The 26701-nt window shown below is 39.2% G+C and overlaps 1 protein-coding gene across 1 annotated transcript; it reads right to left on the bottom strand.

The window, feature by feature from the left end:
* Positions 1 to 25246, bottom strand: LOC134222960 (uncharacterized). Its single transcript, XM_062702101.1, has 4 exons — positions 25157 to 25246; positions 24853 to 25044; positions 1660 to 2090; positions 1 to 1585 (listed from the first exon to the last, which is right to left on the bottom strand). Exons 1-4 carry the CDS (start codon positions 25244 to 25246, stop codon positions 1 to 3), a joined length of 2298 nt encoding a protein of 765 aa, XP_062558085.1.
* Positions 25247 to 26701: the final 1455 nt, after the last annotated feature.

Here is a 26701-nt window from a genome sequence, read left to right as displayed (position 1 = left end):
TCAGATTAATGTATCGGATAAGGTACGGAAGACTCTCGATAACAGATCAAAGTGTTCGCTAACGGTCACAGTACTTAACAGTATGTCGTCAATAAAAACAACAATCTCATTGGAGTCAATGAACTCCTTCAATACCTTCATTACGTATCGCGCGAATATCGACGGGGAGTTTGTATAACCGAACGGTAACTTATTGAACTCAAACTGGCCCTCTTCCGTGACAAAGGACAAGTACTTCTTGGAATTTTCCGCGATGTCAACGTGGTAAAACCCGTTCTTCATATCGAGCGACGTAAAATATTTACGGCCCTGCAATTTCGAAATCTGATCTTCGATAATCGGTAATGGGAAATGATTCCGCTCCACCAACTTATTCAACGGTTTAAAGTTCACGCATAGGCGATACTCGCCGCTTTTCTTACGAGTAAGAACGACACGACTGGAATATGGAGATTCACTTTCGCGGATAATACCGTTCGACAACATTTCTTGTACGATTTTATTTTGTTGCTTACGTTCGTAATCACTGAGACGCAGAGGAGTTGCATTGTAGTAACGATCTTCTTTTAACTTTGTCTCCACGCAATGCTTTATCAAAGCCTCAAGGGGTTTCGCGCGGTTTAAATAATCACGATTGAAAAGTTCGTAAACGTCACCTTCCAACGATCTGGTCTCGACTGTATCACCGATGTCGAGCTCAACATTTGCATCGACAAAAAAAATGCTTGCATCTGCTACGTCGCCATCAAAAACATTCCTCATCGCATCGACATCATACGAACAATCATCGGAAAGAAAAGCTAATCCGCGAAAACAATTGTCTTGTAGAAATCTTCGTCCCACGATTAAGTCAACTTTCATGGTGTTATCAGTAACTACAGTCAAGTTAGCTACATATACAGACATATCAATCAAAATGGTTGTCGAGTACGTCCCTACTATCTGTATCTTCGAATCATTCACGCCAGCTAGATCCCTATCACTGGCCCTACTAAGCTTAATGCTTTCAGAAATACAAGATTGCTTAATCAGACTCACCGGACAACCTGAGTCTGCCAACGCCTGCATCGCCTTCACTTGTCCGCCTATGATGACGTTGCACGCCACCATCGAGTTGGAATTAACTTCGAGAAACTTCCCTTCAGTCGTCGGTATCAGGTCGTTCTGCTTGCTGATTGGATACGCCGTGCTTTCGTTCCTAGCTTCGACTGCTTGGTTCATTTCCGATTCGTCGATTGCCGCTTGACGGTCGTTTCGGGTTCGCTTGAAACAATGCTGCTCGTCGTGTCCCACTTTGCGACATATTTGGCACCTTGGTCGTCGTTGTGGCTGGGGACAATTTATCGAGATGTGCCCCGTTCCATGGCAATTAAAACACTCGTCGCTCCGCTTGTTCGAAGTCGCTGAGCTTCCGGACAACTTACTTTCCTCGTGTGACTTTTTCGGTATCGGATTATTCATTTGCTGCTTCTGGCTGATGCTCCTAGACGGAAAACTTCGACGTTTACACAGCTCCTGATTGGCTTCACAGTACCGGATATGATCCAGTAACTCGTAGATGCTACCGTACTGACGAGACGCGATGCTAGGGTAGAGCGCATCGTACGAAAGGCATACTTGATAATAGCCGCACTGCTGAGTTTACCCTTCTGTCCTAACGCATTCATCCGGAACACATAGTTGTCGTACGTTTCTTTCGTGTCCTTCAAACATCGAGATAGCTTCCGATACACATCGGCTCCATCTTCACGATCTGGGAAAGCCAACAGAATCGTCGCCTTGAAATCTTTCCAGCTTAAAATATGCTGACGCACACCCAAAAACCACTGGTTAACAGCACCTGTTAGACGGCATGTTGCATACAGCAACGTCGATTTATCACTCCAGGCATACAGTTGCTGATAATGATCGATGGAATTAATCCAGTCCATAACGCCACAACCTTCTCGAAAAACAGGAATCAACTGTTTCAGCTCCTCCGGATGGAAAAACCTTTCACCGCTAATTCGACCGCCATCTTGAGCTCCGTTTTCGTCTTCATTTTCGTCGTCCTCCATGTGCTCGTCATCGCCATCCCACTTCTGAAAATACTGTGGTCTTTTTCGGAACGTTCCAAGACGACTTATATCGAATCACGTTTTTAACTAAACAAAAGTAGACGTGTTTAATGCGCGACGGTTTGGTCGAGAATGAATTTACAAGTCGTAACGGAAGTTCTTCTCCCGCTTGCAGACAGGGATGCCAGATACAATTTTCATAAGTCTGTATCAATCTCAGTAAAATGTCTGTATTTGTCTGTATGGAGCTCAGAAGGTTCATACAGGAATTAGAAAATTATTAAATAATCATGCACTTTTGACAACGTAGAATATCGAGGTTTCAATAATCCACACACTTAGTTTTTATTTCTGCAGCTCAGCAAAAATCCGCACAGCCGTGCGTCAGCAAAATAAAAAACTGATATTTCAGCAAAAATGACGTTTGTTAGCTGATTTTCAGCAAAATATTTGCTGATTTTCAGCAATTTTGACAGAAATCTCGGCAAAAAACATGTTTGCTGGGGCACGGCTGTGCGAATCTCGGTAAAAGTTCAACATTTTGCTGAGATCCCGGTAAAAAAAAATTAAGTGTGCAGAAGTCGGTCAAGTCAAGTACGAGATTCTGAAGGCAAATAAGGTTGCTGTAGAGGTCGGAATACGTATTTTAGAAGTTACTGCAAAGCTACAATCTAATGGTGAAATTAAAAGGGATAATACTAGTTCGTCGTATGGCAAGTGAAGATATTCAACTACACAGCTCTGAATAATGTTCTTGCTTATTAATACGTACCGTTTTGACTCAAATCCCGAACGTGACTCATATTCTGAACACTGGCGTTTTAGCGCCCTCAAACTAAAGGTTCAAGATTACAAACGAATTCAAGATCCAATGATGAAAAATACACGAATAAAGCCAAAATGGCAATTTGAACGCGAGTGTTTAAAATATGAGTAATGTTTGCAATTTGAGTCAAAACGGGTAGTTACCTTAGCATAAATTGATCATATTCACGCTATTTTCTAACTGAAAATCCGTCAGGAAGCTCAAAAGAGTTCGGTTCCGAGGAGAGGCATAGAAGGAATAAATCCGTTTGGAAACCCAAAGAACTGAACGGACATCTTTTGGATTCACAAACGGACAACCTTTGGTCTTTCGAACTTCTTTGGGCCTACGAACTATTTTTGCGTTTTTTGAACAAAATTCTTTTGGCTTCCGAAAGGAATCTTTTTAGGCTTCGGAATTACAAAAGGATATCCCTTGTACAGAGAAAGAAAAAAAATCCATTTAAAAGCCCAGCTGGCTCTACTCGGAATTCTAAAAGTATTCCTTTCGAAAGTCTAAAAGGAATTCCTTTGAAAGTAAAATCCAAGATAATTTCGTTCAGGAGCCCAACAAGGTTTCGTTCGGAAATCCACATTAATTCTGTTTTGGAAGCTCAAAAGAATTTATTTCAGAAATATAATAGAATTCCTTTCAGAATTCCAAATAATTTTATTCGGAAAACCAGAGAACGGCCTTGCTTTAGGTTTACGAACCGATTTTTTTTTGGTTTTCTAAACGGAGCTCTTTTTAGGTTTCGGAAGGAACTCTTCTAGGTTTTAGAATCGATTCCTTTTGCGCTTCCTAACAAAATTCTTTTATGGCTTCGGTAGTAAATCCCATAGATATTCTAATCGGGATCATTTGTCCAGAAACAGAAAAAGACTCCGTTCAGCCCAGAACGCTTCAATCGAAAGTTCAAAAGTATTTCTTTCGAAAGTCCAAAAGGATTCCGTTCGGAAAACTAAAAGTTTTCCGTTCGGAGAACTAAAAGTATTCCGTTCGGAATTTTAGAATGATTTTGTTCAGAATCCAAAAGGATTTCTTTGGAAATGAAAGTGAAATGTAGTGATTCGTTTCGAAAGCCCAACAGAAACTCGAAGGGATTTCTTTAGTAAACCCAGAAGGAATACGTTAGGAAATTCACATAATTTTGTACGGAAATCCTTATGAACGGATATCTTTTGGGCAACGTAATGGTATTCTGTTGGGCTTTGAACGGGTTTCTGTTTGAAAAAAATAAAAAATAAAAGATTCTCTTAAAAGAATTGTTTTAAATTCTAGAAGGATTCTGTTTGGAACTCCCATAAAGAAGCCTAAAATGCTCCGCTCAAAATTCCAGAATGATACTGTTTGGAAACCTAATAGAATTCCGTACGAAATCCCCACAACGATGTTTGAATTCCCTAAAATGGTTTAATTAGAAGCCCAAACTAAATGTCTGTAAAATTATGTAACTTCAATCAAAAGTCTGTATAATGTCTGTTGTAATCTGTATGATGTCTGCATGCAAGACCAAATGTCTGTATAAATACAGACATGTCTGTATGTCTGGCATCCTTGCTTGCAGAAGTCCTAACGGATACACATAAACGCAGAGTGTCAAAGTGACAGCTTAACGCAAACAAATTTTTTGAGGGGTAGTACTCTACTGAGGATGAGGATTGTATACATCAGGTTGCTACAACATATCAAACTTCATGATTCTTCATGTAGGATTTCTTTTTTTTGTATTGAGACTACTTCCAACCACTTCCTAGAATATCCCAACTCGAAAGGAACGGTTTTGGAGTTTGTTGCTTGTTTTCAGAATTGTAAGACCGGAATTGTAAGTCCGAGAAACTAGTTGGGGACATACATAGATAAGCCATATTTATCAACCTACAAGAAAAAAGCCGTTTTTTACGAAGAATATAAGGAAGAAGGCTCCTCGTTTGACTGAAAGTCATTCGGCCGAAAGCCGTTTGGCTGAACGTTTGGCCGAAGTTGTTATTATACTAAAATCCAGTTGGCCGAACATACCAATCGGCAAAATAAGACGTTTGACTGAAAAGGTTATTTGGCCGTATGAAAGGTTTGGTGGCACAGATCATTCAACCGAAAATGTCGTTAGATCAAAAATGGCCGAATGAGTCTACGGCCGAAAATGTCCTTTCGCCGATCAGGTCATTTGACAAAAATATGATATTGGTCGAGCATATCATGTGGCTAAACCGTTTATTTTGCCAACAATGTCGCTCGGTGGAACATATCATACGGTCGGGTATGTCATTTGGCCGAAAATGTAATTTGGCTGAACTTACCCATATGGTCACAAGGTCGAACTGATCATACCCTGAAAGGGTCATTTGGCTAAAAAAGCCAATAGGCTAAACGGTTCATATATCCGAAAATGTTGTTTTCCTGAACGGGTGATTTGACCGTATGTAAAACTCGTTCGACTGATCGAGGGTTCGTTACTGGATTTTTCTCAAGAGGTGTTTTCTCAACTATTCGGCGAAATGGCATCGTCAACAAGGCGCTAAATCGTTGGACGACACCAATATTATGGTAGTCGGGTAGTGGGGAGTTCTGAAAACTTTCAATGACACGATTCAATAAGGCTGCTTTTGCAAGTTTACGAAACATATGGAGGTTCAATCAGATTAGTCAACGCATCAAATTTCTTGGGTGCCAGGACCCATGAAATCACCGTCAATCAGCATACTGGCACTGAGTCACTGGGATATAAAGAACTAAGACAATCACCTGCTTTTTGTGAGTTTGCATCATGTGTATTGCGTTTGTTTCTATCTGTTCGGGTCCTTATGGGCTGATAGATTTTTTCGACTAATCTCATGGTCATCCAAAATGGCCTATTTCTTCAAACGACCTAATTGGTTACATGTTAGTTCTAGATCATAAAGTTTATTCGTCTTTCAGTTTTCCGTCATCAAAACTGTTCTGCCAACTGACATCAACGGTCAAACGGCATTTTCAGCGGTATGATTTGTTCGGCTAAATAACATTTGCGACAGTATTACATTATGACATGTTAGACCAAACAATCATTTCGACAGAAAACAATGAACATTTTCGACCAAATGACCTGTTCGATCAAGCGTCATTGCGGACAAATTAAATGTTCGGCCTCATGACTTTTTCGGTCTGAAAGGACAATTCCAGCAAAACGGCATTTTCAGAAAAAATATTTTGTTTCGTCAAACCTCTGTTTGGGATAAATTACATGTTCTGTCAATCGAAATATTCGTCCAATTAGTTTCTGATAGACATCCAAATAATATCTACAGCTCATCTCCGGAACGAGTTCCAGGTGGCCACAGAAATAAGAACAGAAAGTTTTTTTAGTTTCTTTATTAAGGAGACTTTTAGCGCTAGGGTGGCTGGTCTCCGGATATGAGAAAGTTTGAAGTAGAAGTGGGATGTGAAACGCTTTGCTCATTTCTCACTTCTCACTGCAAGTATCTTACTTCGCATTTCTCTTTTTTCACATAACAGTGGGTCAGAAGTGAGAACTGAGAAGTGAGTCTTTAGACTTTACTAAACAATGAACAATTATTATTGAGCGTCTTAGAGGAAATGTTACAAAATTAAAAGACTTCACTATTCCATTTACTTCCACTATAATCACTTTGTATCAACAGATAGGTTTTTCGTTTTCTACTTCTTCAGTGTTTTGTTATCGACTTTTTACCTTCGACGAAACAAGTTTTTCGGCAAAATCACCCGTTCCGGGAAAACCCTTTTGTGGTACGATCTATTCAATCAAATGACATTTTCGACCTATTCCGCCAAATGCGCTGTTCAGCCAAGTAATCTGTTCGGCTTAATGACCTTTTCGACCGGAGGATCCACTCGTCCAAATAATAATTTCAGCCAATAATATTTCAGCCACATTCGGCCGAGTAACATTTTCGGCCCAATGGCCTGAAGTCATTTTCGGTCAAACGTCATTTTCGAGCGAATGATCTGCTCTGCCATATCTTTTTGTCGACCGAACGACTTTTCCGGTCAGACCTCTTATTTGGCCGATCGAAATGCTCCACTAACAAGGTTTTGGTTAACCGTTTCAGCCAAAGCTTAAATTCGACCAAATAACTTTCGGCCGAATGACTATTGATCAAATGGGCCTTTTTCCTTATATATTCCGTAGAAAACGTTCAAGATTGATATGGATTGAAAGTATCCTGAATCCCGATATATGTCCCTAGATACTGCCCTGGTGATTCCGGGTCCTCAAAACTGATCAACAAGGTCTAAAGTAAATTCAGAGGCAAAAATTTGTCTTGGTTCGATTTTAAAAAGTCGAAATATGCGTACAACCAACAGCTCTGGAGATAAACATAAGTCTTATAAAAGTAACTTTAAAACCGCTTCTTTCGAGGTCCAAATTTTCCCGGAAGTGGCAAGAAGTTACCAATATTTTTTTATCAAGAATCATAAAGTTTGATATGTAGCATGCTTTATTTTTTTCAAATAAATTAAAATGAATTAAATGAATATTTAATCAATAATACAGTCCCTTCCCGATTTTGGCAACACGACCGGATTTTAATGTTGCCAAAATGGGGATGTTGCCAAAAACGGGAAAAAAATTTCATACAAAATTTCAATTTTTTTTTGTTTGCATGATTAAATACTTAGAATATGTACTACAAAGTATGTAGAGTGTATTTAAGTGATGCAAGTGCATCATAATTGACAATTTTGCGATATTATTCATAACTCGGAGATTATAGTTCAAACAAAATTGAAACAAACTCAAGAATGATAATCAAACTATATAGTAAATAATTAGCCAATTTCATAATAATAAATAATATTTGAAATTAACACAAGCGTCGGTCACGTCCTTACAAAAAATTGTGGTGATAAAAATAACGTTTCTATTGAAGTCCATTGAAGTGCTGCCTTCAATCTGACATCTCATATAAATTATAGTCCACCAATCAAATGGCGATCCAACAGATACAAGATGACTAAATGTGCTACAAATTTCGAATTCTTATATAATGGATTTTGATTAAGCATATGCGGTATTTCGAAAAATTTCGTTTCAGGTGGTTCGAAACGAAATTCCGCGGAATTTCGCGGAATTTGAGCATGGCAAAATCTGATTTCTTGATTTCGTTTCGTTTCGTAAAATTACAAAAATTTCGCTAGAAAAAACTAGCTTCTAACGAAATTTAACGGAATTTCGCGAAATTTCGAAACAAATTTAAACTAATCCATACTTTATATTATAACAAAATTTTGGCTGCGCCGCTGAACAAAATCGTAAAGTTCTTTCCAAAACTTCAAGTTATATTTTTTTTCTATTAACGCTTACTAACCCCATTCTTAGTCGACAAATACGTAAGTAGTTTTCTTCTATAAAACGTCTTCAGTGTTTCCATGATTAAAATTTTGTGATATTTTTTTACTATTTGCACAATATGAACGCGGAATCGATCGTGTTGCTGCTGGTCATGGGACGGCAGCTAGTCCGGGAGAACGCGAAGTGATAAAAATCTACCTCGCGTAGCAGAAATTTGTTTAACCAGTGTGCAATCGATCGTGTTGATGCTGATCACGCCAGCTAGTGTGGGAGAACGCGAAGTGATAAAACTTATGTCCAGCGTTTGTAATGCTCACTCAATCTCAGGAGCACAGGATGCTCCCTCACGAAAACTTTCGGGGAGAAATCACTTTTTGGGAAAGAAAAACAATCTGGAGAGTGATAACCATTTTTTGCTCACTTTGATTGCCGTCGGAAATTGGTTTACTCGTTTTCTTTCATATCCGAGCATTTTCGGTGCCTTTGTGTATCAAATAACCTGGTACCAAGCAGATAGCTTGGTGGTGTGGCTAGAGTCAGCGCAGCTCTATGGCTATTATTGTTAATATGCTGGGTTTGAGTCCCACCGTGGCCATACAATTTTTATAATTGTTCTGCGATAGTTCTCACGAAAAGTGAGTGAGAGGTTAAAGTGATGAAACGAAAAAGGAATTTCATCCAATTGGCACGATTTTCGTTTATCCTCCAAGGCTAGCTCCAGAGAAAAGATTGGTGGGTGAATGATGTTCCTCACTATAAACAACGAAAATAGATTCTCCCTGGGCCTGAAAAACGCAACGAAAAGAAAAGTCGGAACCCTGCTAATGTATGCATCAGAGAGCACAAAATTATTTAGTGCGGAATCGATTGTGTTGTAGAAGATTATTGAACGAAGCACATTGATCTTGCGTTGGATTGATTTGAAACACACTTTTCATCTTCTTGTTTTCAAAATAACTTCGTTTACAATAAATATTTTGTCGCTTACCAAGGGGTTTTACAGGAATTTCCTTCTCAACTAACCAACGATTCCTTTTCCGCAGCGCTCACGGAGATGCAGAGCATACCTCGGTTTCTTAAAGCAGTGAATGTTACACTAATTTTCCTCTCCTAATACTAAATTGACTATAAGCACCGTTATTGACCAGCATCGTTATTGTTCATAACTTTTTTGTATCCCAAGAATATTATTTAATTGGTGAGCTATGCATATTTTCTGTTTCTCGGCCAATCATGATTAGCAACTACGACGTGTACAGTTAAGAAACGTTATCAAGCTCTTCTTCGACTATTTGCACAATATGTGAGGAACATTGCAGATTTGTGGGCATTTCTAGATCTACGCATGGAATTTGCAAAAAAAAAAATCCAGAACGGAGAAAGAAAATCATTAAAATAGCTGGAAATTCTTTACTTATGATTGCTTTCAGCACATACTGACCATAACAGCTGTTCTCATCTGCCAAGGACACACACACAATAGCTCAATTCTTCGAGCTGATTGTATATAAGACTATCGGTCTGTGAAATTCAATACATATCTTTGTGCATTTTAGAAAGGTGCACATGATTCTTCTAGTGAGCAAATGTATGCTATATATGTAGACGAGGAATAAGAAGGAATAAATTTTGGCAGATCTAGTAATATCAATTCTATATCTGCGTATACGCCTGGCAGATGTGGATACATAGTTAAGTATCCCACTAAATAAAAAATAAATCTAAGCATTCGTTTTCAAATTTTTACTAAGTCAATACTGTAAAACCACGCTGACAAGACAATATGAAGTACGCTTCAGCATAATTACCTAATTCTTATGTGAACTAAGGTTTTAAACGAAATTTGAAGCCGTATTAAAAATCCCACAATTTATTTATTTTTATATACCTACTTATATAAAACTGATATAAAATTGATCAGATTCAGAAGCACACGCTCCACGATGAATTCCTATGAAAACGGCACAAATTCTGGGGTATTGCCTTATCGCCAATGGTATATGCGGCGAGAATGAGGCGATTTATCACAGATTGTCTCTTCAGTTATTATAACTCTTTTGGTCGCAAAACAGTTATTCGACTTTGAAAAAGTGAAATCAGAATTGCGTACATAATGTAAAACCAATTCAATAAAATTCCGCGGAAAAAAAAAATCAAAATTTCGTTTCGTTTCGAAAAATTTCGAATTAAATGAACCTTGATTTCGTATCGTTTCGAAGTCTCGAAAGAAATCTATATTTCGTTTCGTTTCGATCCGAATCAACATAGACATTTTAAATTTCGTTTCGTTTCGTTTCGTTAGGAAAAAGTGTGTTATCGCATACCCTTAATTTTGATGGGGGCAAACTTTCTTGTGGTTGGTGTGATTAAGAATAAAGTTCTGTACACATATTTCGCTGACATTATGGAAAAACGAACGCAAGGCATAAGACATTCCATTGTTTTAGAAAATGGTAACGGAAATCTGCATTCTGCACATTATTCAAGCGTATCAAATGTAGTGTGAGTATGGGTTAACTACACTCGACTCACTCAAACAAAATCTTTTTGCACTAGTCGGTCTCCTAGCTCTCAAGCCAGGAATATTTCAGGTGACAATAATTGATCCATGAGCACAATGTGCAACTCGAACTAGGAGTGACAGTGTGGCCAATTGGAAGCTGGAAGGCCAGTTGCGGCATGACACTCGACAGCAATCAAGCTATGGATAAACAGGTGCTCGCTGCAGGTCATCGCACTCCAGTTCTCGACGCACTACTTTCATTATTATAACTTTGAAAAGATGGAAGAATCCTACATAGGAGGTACTCCACTTCTGATCTATGATTGATCTATTCCAATCGTAGCATCCATAGCCAATGAGTGAACTGCCTCGCTCAGATGGATACCAAACAACGAGTAGGGGCGATCGTTGCTGTGATAAACAATGAGCAACGCCGTCTAACAAGCCAAGCCGTGGTGAGGTATCCATGTAAGCTACGATTTTTGCATTCGTTTGCTCTAGTACCATGAAACCAAACTATCAAACCACATCATGCGTTCTGCTTTATTCGATTCGATAACACATTTTTTCCTGACGAAACGAAACGAAACGAAATTAGAAATGCTATTGTTGGTTCGAAACGAAACGATACGAAATTCCGATTTACTTCCGAGACTTCGAAACGAAATCGAGGTCCATTTGATTCAAAATTTTACGAAACGGAACGAAATTTATTTTTTTTCCGCGAAATTTTTATTCAGAAGTTTTTTTTTGCATAATGCAAAAAAAACAAATAAAAAAATTTCTGCGGGCAGAATTAATTTTGATCAATATTTTTAGAGTCAAATATTGTTACCCAAATGCCATAGGAATAATCTAGCTTAATTTTACAAAAGGGCATAAGCAAACAAATCAGTTTTGGACCTTCATTACTTCACCTCTCACTCACTTTTTGTGAGTTCAACTAGAAAAATTCTATGGTGCGCTGGTGAGAGACGATCCTTAACAATAATAGCCGTGGGATGCGCTTACTCTAGCAACACCATCACGCTATCTGCATTTAGCGGGACAGTCTCAGGTTCAAGCTACTTGCATCGCATTGCCTGGCGCCTCGGAAAACGTTCCGCATTCCATAATGAATCTGTAAAGCCTGGGGATTCAATCCATTGGAAATGGAATATAAAGAAATATGTCACAGATCTGAATATTTAAGAGAAAAAAACAACAAAACAACAACATTTATAAATCTTTAACCCTTATGCGGCCGACGGGGTACCCGTGTTCCTGTTTCAAATTCAAGTGGTGATATTTCAATGAATTTGTATAGCTCAAAGCTGAAACTCGGTGACATCTAAGAACTCCATAAAATGTAGCATCTGTGAGAAAATCACGTTGATACAGTGAGGAGGGACGTGGGGAGGGTATCTGATTTTTTTACCACGTGGATGGCCGACAGGGTACCCGTGTTCCACTAAATTGATATTTTCATAACTTTAACAATTTTCAACCGATTTAGATAATTTTGACAGTTTTGGAAACAGAAACTCATATACCTTTTGCCCATAGTCAAGGTTTACAGCTTTTGTCCATGGTTATACAAGAAATCTTTGAAGTAAGACTTAAGAGTCTACACACGTAACCGAAGGACTATCAACCAGTTTCGAATATATATCATGCTCATTGCGCTTCTTAGAATAGTCGGTGTTCACAGTATACATTCTGGGTCTCCAAAAACCCCTGGAGTAAGGCCTAAGTCACCCAAAAAATCCCTGGAATAAGATCTTATGGTCTGCTAACGTAACCAAAGGTCTATCGTGTAAATTCAAAAACGGTACATGCTCTTTATGGTGCTTAGCTGTGAAAGCAGTATATGTTCCGGGTCATCCAATGACCTTTTCTTAAAACATGTTTGCATTCCAAGTAGTTCTTGTTGCTGTCATTGATTCCAGGTAGTCTACGAACTCCATACAGTCAAGGTCTTCGGATCAATCTCCGTAATGGAGGCAGTTAACGAAGAATAAACCAGTTGCGTGACCCCTTCTTGGTATATGTTTGTATTCAAAGTAGTTCTTGTTGTTGTCGTGGGCTCCAGGTAGTCTACGAACTCCATAGAGTCAAGATCTGTGGATCAATCTCCGTAATGGAGGCAGTTATCGAAGAATAAACAAGTTGTGTGACCCCTTCTTGGCATATGTTTGTTTTTCATGCAGTTCTTGTTGTTGTCGTCAGTTCCAGGTAGTCTACGAACTCCATACAGTCAAGGTCTTCGGATCAATCTCCGTAATGGAGGCAGTTATCGATGAATAAACAAGTTGCGTGACCCCTTCTTGGTATATGTTTGTATTTCATGTAGTTCTTGTTGTTGTCGTGAGTTCCAGGTAGTCTACGAACTCCATAGAGTCAAGGTCTGGGGATCGACCTCGGTAACGAAGGCAGCGTTTGAAGAATAACAAAGTTTTGTGACCCCTTCTTGATATATGTTTGTATTCCAAGTAGTTCTTGTTGTTGTCGTTGGCTCCAGGTAGTCTACGAACTCCATAGATTCAAGGTCGGTGGATCAACCTCCGTAATGGAGGCAGTTATTGAAGAAAAAACAAGTTGTGTGACCCCTTCTTGGTATATGTTTGAATTTCATGAAGTTCTTGTTGTTGTCGTGAGTTCCAGGTAGTCTACGAACTCCATACAGTCAAGATCTTCGGATCTATCTCCATAATGGAGGCAGTTATCGAAGAATAAACAAGTTGCGTGACCCCTTCTTGGTACATGTGTGTATTCCATGTAATTCTTGTTGTTGTCGAGGACTCCAGGTAGTCTACGAACTCCATAGAGTCAAGGTATGGGGTTCGACATTGGTAACGGAGGCAGTTATTGAAGAATAAACAAGTTGTGTCACGCCTTCATGGTAATTGTTTGTATTCTAAGTAGTTCTTGTTGTCATTGGTTCCAGGTAGTCTACGAACTCCATAGAGTCAAGGTCTGTGGATCAATCTTCGTAATGGAGGCAGTTATTGAAGAATAAACATGTTTTGTGACCTCTTCTTGGTATATGTTTGTATTCCAAGTAGTTCTTGTTGTCGTGGGCTCCAGGTAGTCTACGAACTCCATAGATTTAAGGTCTGTGAATCAACCTCCGTAATGGAGGCAGATATTGTAGAATAAACAAGTTGTGTGACCCCTTCTTGGTATATGTTTGTATTTCATGTATTTCTTGTTGTTGTTGTGAGTTCGAGGTAGTCTACGAACTCCATACAGTCAAGATCTTCGGATCAATCTCCGTAATGGAGGCAGTTATCGATGAATAAACAAGTAGCGTGACCCTTTCTTGGTATATGTTTGTATTCCATGTAGTTCTTGTTGTTGTCGTGGGCTCCAGGTAGTCTACGAACTCCATAGAGTCAAGGTCGGTAGATCAACCTCCGTAACGGATGCAGTTATTGAAGAACAACTGGGAGGGACGGAAGGTAGCGGTTTTCCTCCAATACCTTTTCCGAACTTAATCTATTACATGTTGTGCATATGCATAATCGAGTTTCAGACATAGTAATTAATTTCCACTCCGGGTGGCTCAATACCCGGAACATAGGCAATTAACTTTGAATGTACTGAACTCGAAAGGCGATCTCTCTTCGCTTATGTGGTCGAGTTGGGATCTGACGACCAACTGGCCCAATCTCACACAACCCTGCTTCATAGTGCGCAGTTGGTGATGAAGCAAACGTGTGTAGGAGCCAGACAATATTAAATACTCATCCTATTTGGTTGGCATTGTACAAAAACATATATGAGAGAGTTAGTTCTGAGAATGTATTGCGAAAGTTCGGCTACATGCCCGGTGCTGTGAATTTGGTTTCATCAGTACCCGCTAAGCTGCGGAGGACGACGGAGGTCCTTTGTAGCTTAGTAGGGAAAACACCTGTCTAGCGTACTGGTTTCGTTGGATCAAATATATCTCTGGTGTCGATCCTAATGCCTTACTTCAGGGTTTTCTTGGATGACCATGAACATTTGAAATGGGTGCATTCTATTCTACGTACCATAAAAGGCATGCATAACTATTAAAATATGCCGAAAGAACTCTGGTTACGCGTTAAGTTGTTGAGGATTGTTCAAGTGTTCTCTTGGATACACATGAAAATATGCAATGAAAGCAGTATATTATATGTACCATAAAGGGCATTTGCCACTTTTGAAACAAGCCAAAAGATCTCTGGGTACCCATGCAGATTTAAAGGCCTATTCCAGGGTTTTCTTGGATGACCATGAACATATGCAATGGACGCAATCTATTCTATGTACCACAAAGGGCATGTAACACTTTTGAAAAAATCTGAAAGATCTTTGGTTACGCGTGTAGATCTTAAGGCTTTTTCCAGGGTTTTCTTGGATGACCATGAACATATGCAATAAAGGCGTTCTATTCTATGTACCACAAAGGGCATGTACCAGTTTTGAAACAATCTAAAAGATCTCTGGTTACGCGTGTAGATCTTAAGGCCTTTTCCAGGATTTTCTTGGATGACCATGAACATATGCAATGAAAGCGCTCTTTTCTATGTACCACAAAGGGCATGCACCACTTTTGAAACAATCTAAAAGATCTCTGGTTACGCGTGTAGACCTGAAGGCCTTTTCCAGGGTTTTCTTGGATGACCATGAACATATGCAATGAAGGCGCCAGAGGACTTATCCGAGAGATTTCTTTGATAGCGCAGAACATATGTAGTGATCACATTTGATTTCAAGATGCGCAAAGAGCATGTACCACTTTTGAGACAAGTCCATAGACCCATGGTTACGAGTGTAGACCTTAAGGCCTTACTCCAGAGATTTCTTGGATGACTCGGAACATATACTGTGAACGCATTCTATGCTAAGTACCACAAAGAGCATGTACCGTGTTTGAATTTGCACAATAGGCCTTTGGTTACGCGAGTAGATCTTTAAGCTTTACTCCAGGGATTTCTCGGATGACTAAGACTTCATTTCAGGGATTTTTGCATTACCCGAAGCATATACTGTAAACACCTTCAATTCTAAGAAGCGCAAAGAGCTTGTAGCATATTTGAAACTGGCTGAATGGCCTTTGGTTACGCGTGTAGACTCTTAAGCCTTACTTCAAAAATTTCTTGTATAACCATGGGCATAAGCTGTAAACCTTGACAATAGGCTAAAAGTATATGAGTTTCTGTTTCCAACACTGTCAAAATTATCCAAATCGGTTGAAAATTGTTGAAGTTATGAGAATATCAATTTAGTGGAACACGGGTACCCTGTCGGCCATCGACGTGTGTTTTTTTTGTTGGCCGCATAAGGGTTAAAGATTTTGAGACCTTGAGCCTTTGGCTATTGAATATAAACTAATTTTATGCCAACAAACTCGAATGCAGAGACTGAAGATTTACTTCTTCGAGATGTGAGCTGTTCGCACTAGAAAAAGCTAAGTTCATCAAATAGTTCATAACATCATATCTTCATCCTTATTGATCTAATATTCGTTTGTAACTTTCTTTGAATAATGAGCAATCAACTTTGGAGAATATTGTATTTGTGATATGAATGAAAATTTAAGTAACACTAAACTACTAGTTTTTTGAACAAAAAACATAATGAAAAATGAAGCAAAAATTTGCCAGTTACATAATCTATAGCTTCAGGGTTGGCGAAGAAATAAATTTACCAGTTAAGGGTTTAAAAACAAATATTGATCTCGAAATCATTCTGTATGACCAAATTTTGGTTTCGTGTTTACTTATAACGTGATCTGTGGTTTCGCATAACCTTTACAACAGCAAACATTTTCTGTATAGGAATCTCTCAATTTTGTGGTTGCCACGATTTTGTATAAAATTGAAACTCAACCAAGCTTGGGTGAGAGCTTGATTTTGAACATGCGACCCGGCTATATTCTATGTTTTTGCGAGTCACTACAATAATATCCCGATTTTATCACTTTCTGGTGAATTTTGGGGTGGTAAAATAGGAAATATGAAATAAAACGGAAAAAAATATTTTCAATTTTTTAATTTGTTTCACAAATAGTCGGGGTTCTGCCAAATCACACAAAGCGCTAATGAAACATATTTTTATCAAAGCTGTCGTGTAACAAATTCAATTAATTACAAATCGCATCGGACATCGTTCAACGCGAAAACTGAACCAAGTTTGGCTGAACCCCGACTAAAAATTAATTACTTCATGTCTTGGAAAGGCAAAATACGTGAACAGAACCGGTAATTTCTTGTAGAAAAGGCTTACAAAATTCTTGACAGGTACCCAGATATTCAAAATAAACCACGGACGGTGAAAGTTATTTCCTGAAAATTATTGTTGTATAATAACGAATAATAATAACGAAATAATAATAATAATAATAACGAAAATATTATTTAAAAAAATAAAAAGAACGACTAAATTTTCCAAAATTTTTTGGGGTGACAAAATCAGGTCGAAAACGCGATATAAATAAAATTGAGGAACATACAAGGGAACATCGAAATGGTAAGATACAACCACTGGTTAAAAATATATGTATAATGAATAAAATTAAATGCGCGCTGGATTCAAAATATATTATATGAAAAATATATTATATGAATATATTATGAATCCGGAAGTTTGATTATGATACCTTTATCCATTTGCATACCAAAACATACCAAAACGATGAGATGTACAAATTATTTTTACTTCACTGAACAATATTATCAAAATCAACAGATTTGCAGTACGATTTTTACTTGAACACTTTCAACAAAACATTGAAAAAAAATTTCAAGTGGAAAGCTAAATGCGTTTTTGTTGAAGATACAGAATTGTATTACGCAATGACATTAAGTGTAGGAATTTATTGTTAAAAATTTTGAATAAAGTTGAAATGTTTTTATTCAGCGGCGCAGCCGAATTTTTTTATGATACTAAAGTTGAAATCATTAAAAATTCATTTCGAAATTCCGTGAAATTCCTTTTAATTTCGTTACAAGTATGCTTTTTTGTCGATATTTTTGAAATTTAACGATACGAAACGAAATCAGAATATCAGATTTCGCCATGCTCAAATTTCGCCAAATTCCGCGGAATTTCGTTTCGAATGCCCTAAAACGATTTTTTTTTCGAAATACCGAATATGCTTAATTTTGGGACGCTAAATTCATTTTGAGGTTAGAGTTGTAACCCAACAAGCCTTAAGGTCTGAAGCATTAACAGCGTCCTCATTCTAACATTGAAGCAGTCAATTTCCTACCTTGGAGCAGCTAGGAGCAAATCACCACACTAACCACCGAAGAGGAGACCAAAAATAGGATTCAATACATAATACCAGATCGTTCCGAATCGTTCCCGCAAAAACTTAAGTCAAATTTTCTTCTTCAATACAAATTTGTTCGGGAGATGCTTTACAGCATTAACTTCAACAAGCCACCAAAAATTTAATTTTCAAGTTACAATCATTAAACTCTGGAATCAGTTCATTTAATATATGTGTGAAATTAAAAAACTACGAGTTTCGCGAAACGAACGAAAAAAATTTGAGGTTTGTCCGGGTTTTCGCCATGTGCGCCGCTCTTGTTTTCGTGATGACTGCTCCTCCACCATGATCCCTTCAAGTACGATACAGAGCAGTAGCTTCTTCATCCCAACGACTTCACCCAAATTGGGTTCAACCAAAATTCCTTGCAGGATTCGCCTCGTTTTCTACGCTTTTGGTCACATGTTTTGTCTAAATATCGCTACCGTAAAATCAGTGCACGATCTATCAATGTTGGCTCCACTAGCGTTTTGTTATGTATTTAGAACAGTCAGGGCCGGATTTAGCCGGAAGGGGGCCCCTGGGCCGACAGCTTTTGGGGGGCCCAAAATGTACAATGTTGGTTTTGGTACATAAGATTTGTGGGGGCCCGGGGCCACGGCCCTCCCAGCCCTCCATAAATCCGGCACTGGGGACAGTAGGCGGTTGCCCTAGGTTATGACTGTCATAGCGAGACTACTTGCATCGATATAACTGGGGAGCGGCCGCAGGATGCAAATATAGATGCTGTTTGAGCCACACCTTCTTGGCGAACAAACGCTCGATCACGTTTTCACCTTAACAGAGGAGCAAGATATAGCTGGCATATTGGAAGTGAAAAGTCTGAAAACTAGGGACCCGAGGAAGCTGACTATCTACAAAACGCTTATTAGAAGGTTAGTTCTCTACGGTCACGAGACCTGAACGATGCTCGTGGAGGACAAACGCGCACTGGTAGTTTTCGAAAGAAAAGTGCTGCGTACCATCTATGGTAGGGTGCATATGGCGGACGATACGTGGAGAAGGCGAATGAACAACGAGTTGCATCAGCTGTTGGGAAAACCATCCATCGTTCACACCGCGAAAAACGGAAGACTGCGGTGGGCCGGGCACAGAATGTCGGACAGAAATCCGGTGAAAATGGTTCTCGACAACCAGCCAACGGGAACAAGTAGGTGAGGTGTACAGCGAGCAAGCTGGATCAATCAAGTGGAGGACGATTTGCGGACCCTCCACAGACTGCGTGGAAGTGGCTGCGATAATAAAAAAAAAATAATGTCTGTCTATCGGGATTCGCACCAGAAAAATCAACCTGGAGGTGAAAGTGTATTTTTCGTGTAATGTAAAAGTAATGAAAAATACACATAAGATAGGTCAAAACGGCACATGCGGGGTAGATTTCATTACATTTATCAATTTATATCTTTTTTCGTAGTTTAAAATGCATGGTAGCAATTTCCAAAGGAAAACAAATTTCAATTTTGATAAATTTTACTTTGGGTATGTACCACAAGAAAGGCAAACAGTAAATGAGTCGATATTGAAGGGACCGTCGACTCATGGAAATATCGAGATGATGAATACAAAATCCCTGGGAAGCTGTATGACGGGACCATCACAATAACCCAGAAAATATGTTTTAATATGGAATAATTTGCTTTCATGAGTCGATATCGAGTCATAGAACATCGACTAATGGAGGTATGACTGTATTTTCATAGAATAGTTGTGAAGACTTTCGCCTGCCTGCGGCAAGATTGACAAGCCTTAGGTCACTGACAATGGTAGTTCGAGGAGGCTTTTCTTTCAAATGGACGAACAAAATCTTCCCTTTCAACCTGTACATTTGTGTTACCGATTATGAGTTTTACATCGTGTTTTGAACACTCACCGTAGATCTTGTGTAGATATTGAATCCTTCTTCCTCATAGAATTATCCGTTTACCTAAACGGGTTAGCTGTAGCTGATGAATTTCCTTTAATTCTCATCACGCGTATTGGATCACTTACCGCCCTCTGTCTAATGATATGACGCTGCTGCTAACCAAACATTATGGAAACAAAGTCAATGTTCCACCTTTACGCCGCTACTACACTGTCGTCATACGCATAATTGTCATGTTTGCTGGTATTTCCTATGTAAATGGAACAATTATGCGAATAATGGGGAAGAGACATTTCTTAAGATTTTAATATTTGATGCCGTAATTGGGTGATTTTCCTTATAAACAGCGAAGATCAACGGATACCAGGAGAGGACTATACGAGCGATCATCAACAAGAAGGAAAGGACCCTACGACGAAATGGACATACAACGCTGACACCGATAGAGGAGCCGCTGAAAAGAGTTTCGGTCCCATATGATAAACACATCACCAACCAGCTACGCCCTCGACTAAGGAAATTCGGCATCGATCTAGTATTCTCCAGTAGAAGCAACCAACTCAAGTCTCTATTGGGTTCAACGAAGGATAAAGTAGAAATGTTGAATAAGGCAGGCGTTTATAAGATAAGTTGTTCCCAATGTGAAAAAATCTATGTAGGCCAAACAAAAAGATCATTAAATATAAGGTTCAAGGAACATATGGCGGAAGTGAGTAAGGCGAAAAGAGAAAACGATAAGGGATTACATTACGAATTTAGATCTAAGGTAGCAGAGCATGTGTATAAGGAAAATCACCCAATTACGGCATCAAATATTAAAATCTTAAGAAATGTCTCTTCCCCATGGAAACTCGATGTAGCTGAGAGTTTAGAAATCCACCGACAGGTACAAACAGCGCTGTTGAAATAAGGATCAGGGAAATGGCAGCTCTTGGCTCTTCAAGTTTCTACCTAAACAATAAAGTAATTTACTGTATAGGTTAATAAAGTAGGCAAATAAGATTAGATTAGGTACCTAGCGTAGTATAAATAGTGTAAGTTGCGATTGTTTTCTTCAAGTCGAGTCAAGTACAAGACACTGAAGACGACCACACAGTTGTGGTCGAAATACGTATCTGCAAAGATAACGAAAATTAACTGGTGGAATTAAATGGACAGTACTTAATTCGTCTTAGACGTTCGTACAGGTTTGCTTACAGTCCCGGGGTATTGCGCTCTGAGTGGCTCACGGTCGCTATGGTTTCGAGTAAAATTGGGAACTCGAAGGCTGTTGAGGAAGTTTGTAAATGAATGGATATCATAATATGTTCTTATCCAATCAATGACAAGCAAGTCAATTAATTAGCGAGCATTATGGTTTTATATTGGTTTCATCACATTCTTGTAGAGTAAATATGGTCTTCCAGAGCGTTAAAAAACTTAAAATTTTATTTGGGATATTTCCCATTTAGTTGTGGATAAATAAACGTTTAAACAGCCACGAAGAAATTATACTTTTTCAATGTACCAGGATTGTCAGGGAGAACGTGAAGTGAAAAACTACGGCCACCATATTATCCTCACTGTCTCCCTCAACTCTTTCGGGACGGATTGGTTATATATGTTTTGGCGTTATTTTAGATTGGCTGTGTAAAATTACATAGAAGTGCTAGATCCCCACTTTCTTCAGCAAAATTGTTCATCAGGATGTTGACTTCACAGAAAAAAACATTGGAGATCAAGTTGAGGACCCAGGTATCCGAGTCCTTGGGAAGATTTTGCTACTGAAAGTATGCAAATGAATCTGAAATGTTTGAATCATTTACCACATTGTTTGATAATGCTGAACACGCAATCAAGTTTATTCACCCTGAACGGTAAGTCAATGATAAATTTTCAGGAACAAAAGGAACAGAAGGCGCTCAAGGTTCTCGAGCATAGCCCACAGTATCTATCAGATTGACCGAGGCTTTTATAATGTCCTCATCATCGGTACCTTAGTAACACTCGTTGTTTATCGGACGTTCGCATTATTTTAGGTCTCCGATGGCGCTTTTCTGTCGCAGAGGAAGCAGTAGATCAACGCACTGGATGATAAAGCTTTCGTCAATACCGTGCCCTTCCGTTTTCTAATAGGCCATCTTGGGTTGTAATTGCCAGTTTTTTTAAGCAGCTGGATACTGATTTATTGATGATGGACACAGTACACAAAACGGCACATGACCGTTCACTGTACATTCAATTGGTCTCCTATGACGCAATGGAAGAATCGATGAAGAAAAATACAGTGCCCAGGAAGTTTGTTAATACATGTGGGACATCGGTTGAGCTGCAAAAGGAAGTCGTAGGTGAGCGATGAAAGTTTATCGCTGGTGATCAGACTGTTTGGAAAAGATGATTACGTTGTAGGTACGAGAAAAAATGCATGCTGAATTGGGATTAGGTCATCTGTACACTGGAGCTCGAGGTTTATATATGGAGGGAGGAAAAAGTATTCCTACATATGCTGCCGTAGTATCTGGAAACGTCGGATGAGGACTTCATCGAAGTCCCTAAGGAAAGTCCGAAATCAGGAAACCAGAAGCAGTTGGTAGTTCATGATAACGCACATCCGGATCATATTATTAATTGTATTTTATATTTTATATAATATTATAATTGTTTGCTCTTGGATCCGCAATGAACAACTAAGCCTAAAAAATAAACAAACTGAAAAAGCATATGTTCCTAATTTTCTTGAACATGAGATGTCCAAGGTTCCTTTGTTCCTTTTGTTAAGATCTAGTTATCTACCAAAAGCACAATGACTAAGGTGGTGGACTTATTTTGTCTAGGCATAGAACTACTGCGATCGATTAATCGAGATGTGGAACAGAACTTCCTTGAAAAATTGTTGTTTAAGAGCGAGGAAAGTGAGGAAAATCCGATTGGGTAGATCGCATGTTCAAATGTTTTGAAGACCCTTCAATAGTTTACGGGCTTTGAAAAGGTGATTTGACATGCAGGAAAGGGCGTCTAATATTGTTTTGGTTCTCCCAAGTTCCAAGTTAAGGGCCCTCCTTAGCCGTGCGGTAAGACGCGCGGCTACAAAGCAATACCATGCTGAGGGTGGCTGGGTTCGATTCCCGGTACCGGTCTAGGCAATTTTCGGATTGGAAATTGTCTCGACTTTCTTGGTAATCATCGTATAAGTATCATCGTGTTAGCCTCATGATATACGAATGCAAAAATGGTAACTTGGCTTAGAAACCTCGCAGTTAATAACTGTGGAGTGCTTAATGAACACTAAGCTGCGAGGCGGCTCTGTCCCAGTGTGGGGATGTAATGCCAATAAGAAGAAGAAGAAGAAGTTCCAATATCCACGGGTCTGCTGATGACAATCGTCCGCCAGTTATAGGTTGCATGCTTAACTAGTAGTGTAGCCTGGGAACTGTTGTTCTTCTGACATCAGCTAGAATGAGGGGGTGTATCTTGTGGTGTCTGCCTATGGTGTGGTGAGGTTTGTCAGTGGGCTCTGTTGAACTTCTATAAAAAGCTGCAAGTATCCGCAAGCACTCCCTATCAAAGCGACCGTATGCCGCTTAAAGCGCACTAGCTTTGCTCTGGTGTTGGGTAGGACTTCAAACCAATTTCACCCGACCGATCAAGCGTCTGTTTACCATGGAGGTGCGGTGATTCCAACAGCGTTTGTTCTGGCATCCAGCGTCTGAATATGGCTATTCCCCGGAAGCTCTACCTAAGATGGCAGTCCCATCCCGGTGGATAGGGACTATAGGCCAACAACCTTCTGCTCCTGAAACATAACAAACCATTCAAGAAACCAAAGGTCGAGATCTTATTTAACGGCAACGACTTCCGGGATAAAACAAAGAACACGAATTGGAACAAGGAATGTTTCATAACGCAAGGTTAACTCGACAACAAGGTACGGCGCATGATGCTTGAAATTCGGGACTGAGTGAAGTCTGTTGGGCTATACTTTCAAGAACACAAACTACCGTCGGGACAGGTATTATTATATTCCGGTATTCGAGGGAACTACGTTATCTGGCAACGAGGACTTGCGGTGCTCATCAAATGGGAGCCAATTTATGAGAGAATAATTATTGCCATATTCTGAACACGGAACCTTGCGATAATACGATGTTATGCGCCAGCCGATGCTGCCGAGTTACAGGACAAGAAGAATTTGGTGATTGGAGGATGGCTCTTTGCCCATCACCAGTTTGTATCAGCAGAAATCACGACACAAAAAATGCAAGTATCCTTCAACCGATGTCTACATTTTATAATTCTGACCTGGTGGCTTCACAACTGGATCTCAAATGCAGAGCTATCAACAGAAACTCAAGATCGTAAATGGAGGTGGGCCGGCCATACATTACGAAAGAGCGAAATCTGAAAGCAAGCACTGGACTGGGGACAATCAAAGGTTCAGAATATTTTTCTTATTGGTATTACATCAAGTAAAATACAAAATACGTTTCTGCTGACATAAACTTATACTGAATATTAAAAGAAAACTCAGTACTTTGAAACTACATCTTAAATAACCATTCCGGCTAAAAACATACTGACTAAGACAAAATGATTAAATTTTAATAATCCGTCAAAAGGTAAAAATGATAAGCCCCACACAGCGTGATGAAAACTCCAAAGAAATATAAGCTTCATCAGGCAACTGCTTTAAGGAATTCATCGAGGTGGAAATTTCCCGGCAGGTAACATATTGCACGACCGACTTCGCGGCGAGTCCAATATAAGCGCTATTATGTGCTCCAGCTCTACTGAACGAGAGAGAAAAAAAAGTTGTTCTCATCAAGCATGTAGTTCCTTTCTTCCTGGAGGCACTTTGTGTAACATGACGGTGTTGATGATTGCGAGGATGTTGAATGCCTGTACCTAAGCTAGCAACGAGTGTACACATCACCTTTCTCGTACCAATTCCGCGAATCCCCAAGGTGCGCATAAGGTGCGAGATGCTGCGGCCTCGTTCGATATCCCACAAGCCACACAGAACCGTTCTGAATCCGAATAATGAAGCCTACGAATATTGCTGCTGCCGCTGTTGCTAGGGCGGTCAGCTGGAAGCGACCTGCTGCGGTGGTTTTGTTCACGTAGCCGGAAATAACCTTCAACAAAGTACGAATATAGCCGCAGTCCGAGAACGAGTCAGATCGGACGGTCGCGCGTCCTTTGCGGCAAGCATCGCCGCCACGCTGCACGTCGTCGGTCGGCAACTGCGGGGTAAATCAACTGACGGAGTGCAATTAGTGCGAATAGGAAGCTCGTTTGGTGATGACAGCAGTGGGGAAGTTGCTATCGCACGAAAAGCCTCCACCTCAAGCGAACCCAATGAGCGTGGATATTGTTTCCTATAGCCGCGAGCTGATTGCTGATGTTGCTACTGCTGCTGCTGCTAAGGCAGAGCGATTTCCTCATAATAAGCGTAGGATAGTCACTGTACTATAGTCTGGCGTAGCGAAAATCTAAAGTTCTAGCAACACGTTGGTTGTCTCAAAACAATCAGGATTGATTATGTGGTTGAAGTTATCAAACAGATACTGACAATTCCAGCGCAATTTAGAAAACGTAGATCGTAGAACTAATAATTTGATCACATTGATAACATGCACTCGCTCAATAGTATGAATTTGATCAACAGATCTGAGCATGTTTTATGGAATTTTGAAATAAAACCTAAATAGATAAAAAATATTTTGCGAATTTAAATGTATTTTTATGCACATATTTGGAACATGCAAATACACGTGACTTTCAATTGAACTTGCTGCTGTTTTAAATCGAAATTAATTCTAACCGCGAATTTTCTTCAATTGACTATCGAATGCTTATTTACTTGTTTTCTCAGTTACTTTTTCACATGTTCTCGAATTTCCAATACTTTTCACTGTGTATTCTTATCATAACGGAAACTGTATAAAATTTCGGAAGATTTCAGAATAACCATTGTATTGAAATCTCACAATTTTGTATTATTTTAATACAGTATCCGTATAAAAAGCTTACACTTTTTGTATTAAAACCTTGCAGAGTTGTATATGCCAAGATATTAAACAATAATTGTAAGATTTGGCTTTTAGGTGTACAGGCTAGATTGGATTGGATAATTCACGGATTCATCTGATCTGGTTATTCTTATCGCCAGACTATAGTGAACCGATCATATGATCGTGTCCAGTAGTTAAGTGTTGTCAAGTTGAAGAAAATGCATGAATCATAGAAACTAGTGTGGCATTTCGTGTAACATGCGAAATCAGGAAAATAATACATCCAGCCAGTCAAGTCGAATGACAGCTGGGATTGATTTACTAAAAATAATTGCGGAGCTTGAGTGTACCGCCTCTTCGTTGTAGTTCGGTTAAAAGATTCAGAGATGGACGCTCAGGCTGCTGTGGAAGGATTAATTTTCAAATCCTGTTGGAATATTTTGATTCATATTTATTTATCTATTTATCAAATCAAATAGTAATCTTCGTTCCAAATTATCATTATTCTTGTACCTGAAACATCCATGCATTTCATTGTATATTTTGTGGTCCAATGGAGATTTAAATTTAAAACTTAGTATCATTGTTGTAAAAAAGCAATATTGCTGGAAGAACCCGAAAACACAAATGTGGGTCACTTTTCCCTAGGCGGCGAGGCGATACAGATTCGCTCGGTACATGAAGGCAAATACAGTAAACTTCTCCTTACTCGATATTGAAGGGACTATCGAGTTAGGGAGGTATCGAGAAAGGGGAACATATTTATATTTTTTTCTAGAATATCAAATACTTTACATAGCAAAATTAGAAAGAGAAGCTAGTAGTGGAACGTGGGAAAAGAGAAGTGAGATGCGATAGTTGCGAAGTTAGAAGTAGGAAGTTAGTA

The sequence above is a fragment of the Armigeres subalbatus genome, chromosome 3, assembly GCF_024139115.2.
Source record: "Armigeres subalbatus isolate Guangzhou_Male chromosome 3, GZ_Asu_2, whole genome shotgun sequence".
In the NCBI taxonomy this organism is placed as follows: domain Eukaryota; kingdom Metazoa; phylum Arthropoda; class Insecta; order Diptera; family Culicidae; genus Armigeres; species Armigeres subalbatus.
Note: the sequence above shows the minus strand (reverse complement) of the source record. Positions and strands in the feature narration are given on the sequence as shown.